At 55.2% G+C, this 10,000-nt stretch overlaps 1 protein-coding gene across 1 annotated transcript in view; it reads right to left on the bottom strand.

Annotated features, from left to right (window-relative positions):
* The window catches only part of LOC307077410 (serine/threonine-protein kinase TAO1-B-like), a 20,875-nt gene that overhangs the window by 3,558 nt on the left and 7,317 nt on the right, over nt 1-10,000 (bottom strand). The window contains exons 11-19 of the mRNA XM_079738826.1: nt 9,428-9,521; nt 9,193-9,274; nt 8,899-9,072; nt 8,166-8,339; nt 7,086-7,208; nt 6,608-6,844; nt 5,540-5,668; nt 4,824-4,907; nt 1,072-1,191 (exon numbers count right to left, since the gene is read on the bottom strand). Coding sequence (XP_079594952.1) covers nt 1,072-1,191; nt 4,824-4,907; nt 5,540-5,668; nt 6,608-6,844; nt 7,086-7,208; nt 8,166-8,339; nt 8,899-9,072; nt 9,193-9,274; nt 9,428-9,521 — 1,217 coding nt within the window. The remainder of the gene's footprint in view (nt 1-1,071; nt 1,192-4,823; nt 4,908-5,539; nt 5,669-6,607; nt 6,845-7,085; nt 7,209-8,165; nt 8,340-8,898; nt 9,073-9,192; nt 9,275-9,427; nt 9,522-10,000) is intronic.

Genomic DNA, 10,000 nt, shown 5'->3' with positions numbered 1-10,000 from the left:
GAGGAGAGGAGACACGTGGAGGAGACAAGGAGAGGACACGACAGAGGAGACACGTGGAGGAGACAAGGAGAGGACACGACAGAGGAGACACGTAGAGGAGACAAGGAGAGGACACGACAGAGGGGACAAGGAGAGGACACGACAGAGGAGACAGGTGGAGGAGACAAGGAGAGGACACGACAGAGGAGACAAGAAGAGGACACGACGGAGGAGACACATGGAGGAGACAAGGAGAGGACACGACAGAGGAGACACATGGAGGAGACAAGGAGAGGACACGACAGAGGAGACACATGGAGGAGACAAGGAGAGGACACGACAGAGGAGACACGTGGAGGAGACAAGGAGAGGACACGACAGAGGAGACACATGGAGGAGACAAGGAGAGGACACGACAGAGGAGACACATGGAGGAGACAAGGAGAGGACACAGGAGACAGAGGGACTCTGAGGGGGAGACATTGGGGAGTCAGAGGGACACTGAGAGGGGGACAGTGAGGGGGACAGAGAGGGGGACAGAGGGGGGACAGAGGGGAGTCAGAGGGACACTGAGAGGGGGACAGAGAGGGGGACAGAGAGGGGGACAGAGGGGGGACAGAGGGGAGTAAGAGGGACACTGAGAGGGGGACAGAGAGGGGGACAGAGGGGGGGACAGAGGGGGGACAGAGGGGAGTCAGAGGGACACTGAGAGGGGGACAGAGAGGGGGACAGAGAGGGGGACAGAGGGGGGACAGAGGGGAGTCAGAGGGACACTGAGAGGGGGACAGAGAGGGGGACAGAGAGGGGGACAGAGGGGGGACAGAGGGGAGTCAGAGGGACACTGAGAGGGGGACAGTGAGGGGGACAGAGAGGGGGACAGAGAGGGGGACAGAGGGGGGACAGAGGGGAGTCAGAGGGACACTGAGAGGGGGACAGAGAGGGGGACAGAGGGGGGGACAGAGGGGGGACAGAGGGGAGTCAGAGGGACACTGAGAGGGGGGGACAGAGGGGGGACAGAGGGGGGGACAGAGGGGGGGACAGAGGGGGAGTCAGAAGGACTCTGAGAGGGGGACAGAGGGTGGGACAGCGTACCTCTCGGGCCAGGTCCTTCTCCACGCTGTGCTTGGCGATGAGGATCCTTCGCTTGAAGCGCCGACACTCTAGCTCCTGGTACTGCCTCTGTCTGCGCAGGAGGTTAGCCTCTTCCTCCGCCTGCACCACCACCATGACACCACATTAACACCACCCTGACACCACCATGACACCACATTAACACCACCCTGACACCACATTAACACCACCCTGACACCACATTAACACCACATTAACACCACCCTGACACCACATTAACACCACCCTGACACCACATTAACACCACCCTGACACCACATTAACACCACCCTGACACCACATTAACACCACCCTGACACCACCCTGACACCGCATTAACACCACCCTGACACCACATTAACACCACCCTGACACCACATTAACACCACCCTGACACCACCCTGACACCGCATTAACACCACCCTGACACCACATTAACACCACCCTGACACCACATTAACACCACCCTGACACCACATTAACACCACCCTGACACCACATTAACACCACCCTGACACATTTACCTTTACATTTAGGGCATTTAGCAGACGCTTTTATCCAAAGCGACTTACAATAAGTGCATTTGTTACAATAAGTACATTTGTCATAAGAAGTGAAACAATATATCGCTGTCGGTACAGTAAAGACGTTCATAGAACCAAGTGCAAGTATTACAATCGCTAGGCTAACCCATTCCCCGTTTAAAGCAATGATAGCAGCTACTGTAGATGCTACACAATTAAGTACCTTGAATAAGTGCAATGTACAAGTGCCAGGACGTACAACATTCAATGGTGGCTGTGCATTGTTTCTATGCAGAGTCGAGGTGAACTCTGAACAGGTGAGTTTTGAGTCTTTTGCGGAAGCTGGTGAGCGACTCTGCGATCCTGACATCGGTAGGGAGCTCGTTCCACCACTGAGGTCCCAAAACAGAGAAAAGTTGTGACTTCGCTGATCGACCTTTGCTTGCTCTTAGCGATGGCGGTACCAGACGTCCAGCTGAGGTAGTTGAGCGGAGGGATCGAGCTGGGGTGTGTGGCTTTACTAATGCTTGGAGGTAGGCAGGGGCAGTTCCATCGACTGCCTTGTATGCCAGTACCGTCATCTTGAATCTGATGCGAGCTATTACAGGGAGCCAGTGGAGGTCTCGGAAGAGGGGGGTTACATGTGAGAACTTTGGTAGGTTGAACACGAGGCACGCTGCTGCATTCTGGATGCGCTGCAAGGGTTTAATCGCAGAGGCAGGGAGTCCAGCCAGGAGCGAGTTGCAGTAGTCGAGGCGGGAGATGACCAGTGATTGGACTAGAAGCTGATCTGCTTCCCTTGTGAGGAAGGGCCGGATCCTGCGGATGTTGTAAAGTGCAAATCTGCAGGATCGGGCCACCGCAGTGATGTTTGCGGTGCAGCATAACTGATTGTCCAACACTACACCAAGGTTTTTGGCAGTTGGAGAAGGAGATACAATGATGTTCTCAACAGTGACCAGTAAGTCCATGTGTGGGCAATCTTTCCCTGGTATTAGGAGGAGCTCAGTCTTGTTGAGGTTAAGCCTCAGGTGATGGGCAGTTGTCCAGGTGCTGACTTCTGCCAGACATTCAGATATGCGTGTTGCAATCAGGGCTTTGTCAGATGAGGGAACGGAGAGAAATAGCTGAGTGTCGTCAGCATAGCAGTGATAGGAAAAGCCGTGGGATGTAATTACAGAGCCCAGAGATCTGGTGTAGAGGGAGAACAGAAGAGGCCCCAGTACAGAGCCTTGAGGGACACCTGTATCAAGCGTGCAAGGTTTGGACAAGGAGCCATTCCATGTTACCTGATAAGTGCGATTCATCAGGTAGGATGTGAACCAGGAAAGGGCAGATTCAGCTATGCCAAGTTCGGCGAGAGTGGCGGGGAGGATCTGGTGGTTCACAGTGTCAAATGCTGCAGACAAGTCAAGGAGAATGAGAACCGATGAGAGGGACGAGGCTCTGGCCGCCCGGAGGGACTCAGTCACCGCGAGGAGAGCCGTCTCACTGGAGTGTGCTTTTTTGAAGCCTGACTGGTGAGGGTCAAGCAGGTTATTAGATGAGAGATAGGAGGACAGTTGGTTAGCGACGGCACGTTCCAATGTTTTAGAGAGGAATGAAAGAAGAGATACCGGTCTGTAATTCTGGATGTCAGTGGTATCAAGGGTTGGTTTTTTGAGGAGAGGCTTTATTCTGGTAGTCTTGAAAGGCGTTGGAACAATGCCAGAAGTGAGGGAGGAGTTAATAAGTGCGGTTAGAAATGGCAGGATGTCGTTTGACACAGCCTGGAGGACACCACATTAACACCACCCTGACACCATATTAACACCATCCTGACACCACATTAACACCACCCTGACACCACATTAACACCACCATGACACCACATTAACACCACCCTGACAACACATTAACACCACCCTGACACCACCCTGACACCACATTAACACCACCATGACACCACCATGACACCACATTAACACCACCCTGAAACCACATTAACACCACCCTGACACCACATTAACACCACATTAACACCACATTGACACCAACCTGACACCACATTAACACCACCATGACACCACATTAACACCACCATGACACCACATTAACACCACCCTGACACCACATTAACACCACCCTGACACATTAACACCACCATGACACCACATTAACACCACCCTGACAACACATTAACACCACCCTGACAACACATTAACACCACCCTGACACCACATTAACACCACCATGACACCACCCTGACACCACATTAACACCACCATGACACCACATTAACACCACCCTGACACCACATTAACACCACCCTGACACCACCATGACACCAACCTGACACCACATTAACACCACCATGACACCACATTAACACCACCATGACACCAACCTGACACCACATTAACACCACCATGACACCACATTAACACCACCCTGACAACACATTAACACCACCCTGACACCACATTAACACCACCATGACACCACCCTGACACCACATTAACACCACCATGACACCACATTAACACCACCCTGACAACACATTAACACCACCCTGACACCACATTAACACCACCCTGACAACACATTAACACCACCCTGACAACACATTACCACCACCCTGACACCACATTAACACCACCCTGACACCACATTAACACCACCATGACACCACCCTGACACCACATTAACACCACCCTGACAACACATTAACACCACCCTGACAACACATTAACACCACCTACAGACAGACACGGAACAGGACAGATAGACGGGAACCAGGACAGACAGACACAGAACAGGACAGACAGACGGGGACCAGGACAGACAGACGGGGACCAGGACAGACAGACGGGGACCAGGACAGACAGACACAGAACAGGACAGACAGACACAGAACAGGACAGACAGACGGGGACCAGGACAGACACAGAACAGGACAGACAGACGGGAACCAGGACAGACAGACACAGAACAGGACAGACAGACACAGAACAGGAGAGGGATTGGTTTAGGGCAGCATTAACACTAGTCCTCTCCTATTGGTTTAGGGCAGCATTAACACTAGTCCTCTCCTATTGGTTCAGCAGTAACGAGGTCCCTGTCTGAGTATCCTATTGGTTCAGCAGTAACGAGGTCCCTGTCTGAGCATCCTATTGGTTCAGCAGTAACGAGGTCCCTGTCTGAGCATGTGCAGATGATCGTGGGACGGACCTGGAAGTGCTGGATGTTCTCCTTCTGCTTGGACAGCCACTCCTGCTTCTCCTTCTTAGGAGTCGACTGGTTCTCCTGAAGCTCCTGGAGAACAACACAAGACTTTAGGCAGAACCCACCCTCTGCAGCCCGCGAGGAACCAGGGGAGGGAGACCAGGGGAGGGAGACCAGGGGAGGGAGACCAGAGGAGTGAGACCAGGGGAGGGAGACCAGGGGAGGGAGACCAGGGCAGTGAGACCAGGGGAGGGAGACCAGGGGAGGGAGACCAGGGGAGGGAGACCAGGGCAGTAAGACCAGGGGAGGGAGACCAGGGGAGTGATACCAGGGGAGGGAGACCAGGGCAGTAGGACCAGGGGAGTGAGACATGGGGAGGGAGACCAGGGAATTGAGACCAGGGGAGGGAGACCAGGGGAGTGAGACCAGGGGAGTGAGACCAGGGGAGTGAGACCAGGGCAGTAGGACCAGGGGAGGAAGACCAGGGGAGGGAGACCAGGGGAGGAAGACCAGGGGAGGGAGACCAGGGCAGTAGGACCAGGGGAGGGAGACCAGGGGAGGGAGACCAGGGAAGGGAGACCAGGGGAGGGAGACCAGGGGAGGGAGACCAGGGGAGTGAGACCAGGGGAGGGAGACCAGGGGAGTGAGACCAGGGAAGGGAGACCAGGGGAGGGAGACCAGGGGAGTGAGACCAGGGGAGTGAGACCAGTGGACCAGCTCACCTCCTTGAGCTGCTCCTTCCGGAGCTTGTACTCCCGTTTCTGGGACTCCAGGAAGCTGCTGAGCTCCTTCTTCTGCTGCAGCTGGATGTGCTGCTGGAACTTCTTCTCATCGCTGGTGAACGTCTTCAGCTGGACCACAAACACAGAGACATGATTCAGACAGACGGGGACCAGGACAGACAGACGGGGACCAGGACAGACAGACGGGGACCAGGACAGACAGACACAGAACAGGACAGACAGACACAGAACAGGACAGACAGACACACAACAGGACAGACAGACGGGGACCAGGACAGACACAGAACAGGACAGACAGACGGGAACCAGGACAGACAGACACAGAACAGGACAGACAGACACAGAACAGGAGAGACAGACGGGAACCAGGACAGACAGACACAGAACAGGACAGACAGACACAGAACAGGAGAAACAGATGAGAACCAGGACAGACGGACAAACTTTAGACAACACATCCTTCCTCCCTGGGTCTCTAGCCGGTCCAATGACCAAGGGACCTAGGGCCAGGGACCAGGGGGACCTAGGGCCTCGGACGAGGGGGACCTAGGGCCTCGGACCAGGGGGACCTAGGGCCTGGGACCAGGGGGACCTAGGGCCTGGGACCAGGGGACCTAGGACCTAGGGCCTGGGACCAGGGGACCCAGGGCCTGGGACCAGGGGGACCTAGGGCCTGGGACCAGGGGACCCAGGGCCTGGGACCAGGGGGACCTAGGGCCTGGGACCAGGGGACCCAGGGCCTGGGACCAGGGGGACCTAGGGCCTGGGACCAGGGGGACCCAGGGCCCAGGACCAGGGGACCCAGGGCCTGGGACCAGGGGGACCTAGGGCCTGGGACCAGGGGACCCAGGGCCTGGGACCAGGGGGACCTAGGGCCTGGGACCAGGGGACCCAGGGCCTGGGACCAGGGGGACCTAGGGCCTGGGACCAGGGGGACCCAGGGCCCAGGACCAGGGGACCCAGGGCCTGGGACCAGGGGGACCTAGGGCCTGGGACCAGGGGACCCAGGGCCCAGGACCAGGGGACCCAGGGCCTGCCAGTACGTACGTCCTTGTCCATGGCGGCCTGGTGCTTCTTGAGCAGCTTGTCCGTGTCCTGGCTGAAGGTGCTCCTCTGGGCCTCCAGCTCCTTGTCCAGCCTGCCTCGCTGCTCCTCCAGCTCCGCCCGCAGCTTGTTCTCCAGCGCCAGCAGCTGCTTCTGGTGCTGCCGCCGCATGCGCTTGTAGCCTGACATCTGCTCCCGCAGCCCCGAGTCCTGCTGGTGCTCCTGCATCTCCCGGGTCACCTGGGGGGGGGGGGGCAGCCGTTACCCCAGGGAGACCAGGTATTTCTAACTATATACACATAAATAGAAAGAAAATACTAAGGCCATCCACTAGGGGGCAGCGATGTGCAGAGAGCAGACTAGTGTGACACAGGACCGGGTCATCTGGACATGAGGAGGCTGCAGCATAGACGGCTAGGTCTAGGGGTGGGGTCAGTAGGGTGGGGTCAGTAGGGTGGGGTCAGAAGGGTGGGGTCCTCACCAGAGAGGCGGTCCTAATGGTGGCGAAGTGCTCCCGGTTGCGGTGCTTCTTGGGGCCCGGTGGGGGGGGCTCCGAGGGGCCGCTGGGGACAGCCTCCTCCAACACCAAACCCCCCTCTTCCTCCTGGGGGGGGCAGAGTGAGAGAGAGAGTGAGAGTGAGACAGAGTGAGAGAGAGACAGAGTGAGTGAGAGACAGAGAGAGACAGAGTGAGAGAGAGACAGAGTGAGAGAGAGACAGAGTGAGTGAGAGACAGAGAGAGACAGAGTGAGAGAGAGACAGAGTGAGTGAGAGAGACAGAGTGAGAGAGAGACAGTGAGAGAGAGACAGAGTGAGTGAGTGACAGACAGAGCGAGAGAGAGAGAGTGAGAGAGAGACAGAGTGAGAGAGAGACAGAGTGAGACAGACAGAGTGAGATTGAGAGACAGAGTGAGAGAGAGACAGAGTGAGTGAGAGAGACAGAGTGAGAGAGAGACAGTGAGAGAGAGACAGAGTGAGTGAGAGAGACAGAGTGAGAGAGAGACAGAGTGAGTGAGTGAGAGACAGAGTGAGACAGACAGAGTGAGATTGAGACAGAGTGAGTGAGAGACAGAGTGAGAGAGAGACAGAGTGAGAGAGAGACAGAGTGAGTGAGTGAGAGACAGAGTGAGAGAGAGACAGAGTGAGAGAGAGACAGAGTGAGTGAGTGACAGACAGAGCGAGAGAGAGAGAGTGAGAGAGAGACAGAGTGAGAGAGAGACAGAGTGAGTGAGTGAGAGACAGAGTGAGAGAGAGACAGAGTGAGAGACAGACAGAGTGAGTGAGTGAGAGACAGAGTGAGAGAGAGACAGAGTGAGAGAGAGACAGAGTGAGTGAGTGAGAGACAGAGTGAGAGAGAGACAGAGTGAGAGACAGACAGAGTGAGTGAGTGAGAGACAGAGTGAGAGAGAGACAGAGTGAGAGACAGACAGAGTGAGTGAGTGAGAGACAGAGACAGAGACCAGTGCAGCTCTGTACTGGTACTGCAGTACCAGTACAGAGCTGTCCTGCAGCACTGGGGGGCCGAGGCCCGGAGGTGAGGGCGACCTCCACCCTGTACCCACCGGCTTGACGTGGATGACGGAGTTGCTGGACATGACGGTGTTCTCCCCCTCCAGCAGCTCCTCCGGGTGGAGGCTGGTGACGGAGCTGCTCTGGGAGCTGGCGCTGATGGACATGCTGGGGATGGACTGACTGCTGCCCACGCTGCCCCCCCGCCCACCCCCCGCCTCCAGCTCCTGGGACAGGAAGCAGACAGACAGCCAGGCAGCCAGACAGACCAGGGTTACTCCCAGGCACAGTAGACGTTTTTACACTGCCAAATATGCCCGTCTTATGCACGCCTTTTTCCCGGCATGGTCCGTGCGTTTACACTGCCCAAGATGAATTGCCTGCTTGAGCTAGCACCCCAATGTACCCTCCCTGACCCTACACACGTTGGCGGTTTCATTTTGATGTAAATGTGATTAGACGGCTCCACGGTTCCAGGTCAGGACTTGGGTAGAGGTTTTCCAGTAAACCAAGAAAGCCGGCGCTGTGACGAACGGGGGATTTGACCCCCTCGGTTTCACAGGCAAGACGTTGAAATTGCCGGCGTGCCAAGCCGCGACCGAACCGGCTTGGCAGTGTGAAGGCCTAGGGTTAGTCAGACATCTTGTGACCTGTTTCTCCTGAGGACTGCACTAATGCCCCCCCTGTGTGGGTGTGGGGGTGGAACTCCTTCCTGTGTTTACATTCACTGCTTCATCATCTGAGTTACGGACGGTGACGTGAAAATGTTCACACACACACACAGACCTCGGGGTCCCCGTGGGGGGTCTCGGTGGGGGCGGGCCCATTGGGTGCCTCGTGGAACAGCAGCTTCTTCATCTTGCGGTACTGCAGGTTGTCCAGCTCCCGCACCGCCTCCTTGGTACGGAGGACCAGCTCCATGAGCACCGAGTCAGGGCGCTCCCGCTGCAGGAAGGCATGCTGGGGCGAGAGGGGGTTAATGAATACATATCTACAGTGGTGTTATGTCTGATTGTTTGTGTGTGTGTGTGTGTGTGTGTGTGTGTGTGTGTGTGTGTGTGTGTGTGTGTGTGTTCTTACACCCAGCATGTCGTCAGAGTGTGGCCGATCCTGGGGAATTTTCTGAAGGCAAGAATCAACAAAGTTTCTAAATAAATCCGACCTGCAGAAAACAGAAACCAGAGTTCAGAAACGCACGATTGTGCCCCAAAATCCTGAACTCAACACCACTGTTCCTCCTAGCTTCCTACCCCTGTGTGTGCGTGTGTGTGTGTGTGTGTGTGTGTGTGTGTGTGTGTGTGTGAGTGTGTCTCACCAGTCGCTGGACTGCAGGGTGGGGTTCTCGTTCTGCGCGATGTGGTACAAGGCACTCATTGCATTCATGTTGAACAGCGGAGGCTTCCTCTCGGCTAGGAGAGAAAGAGACACACTGTTAGCAGTAACAGTAGCTCTGTAGTTAATGAGCTGTGAGCATTAACAGTAGCTATGTAGTTAATGAGCTGTGAGCATTAACAGTAGCTCTGTAGTTAATGTGTAGTTAATGAGCTGTGAGCATTAACAGTAGCTCTGTAGTTAATGTGTATTTAATGAGCTGTGAGCATTAACAGTAGCTCTGTAGTTAATGTGTAGTTAATGAGCTGTGAGCATTAACAGTAGCTCTGTAGTTAATGAGCTGTGAGCATTAACAGTAGCTCTGTAGTTAATGAGCTGTGAGCATTAACAGTAGCTCTGTAGTTAATGTGTAGTTAATGAGCTGTGAGCATTAACAGTATCTCTGTAGTTAATGAGCTGTGAGCATTAACAGTAGCTCTGTAGTTAATGAGCTGTGAGCATTAACAGTAGCTCTGTAGTTAATGTGTAGTTAATGAGCTGTGAGCATTAACAGTAG

The sequence above is a fragment of the Pollachius pollachius genome, assembly GCF_949987615.1.
Source record: "Pollachius pollachius genome assembly, chromosome: 6".
Lineage (NCBI taxonomy): Eukaryota > Metazoa > Chordata > Actinopteri > Gadiformes > Gadidae > Pollachius > Pollachius pollachius.
This window is presented reverse-complemented; position numbering and strand designations above follow the sequence as displayed.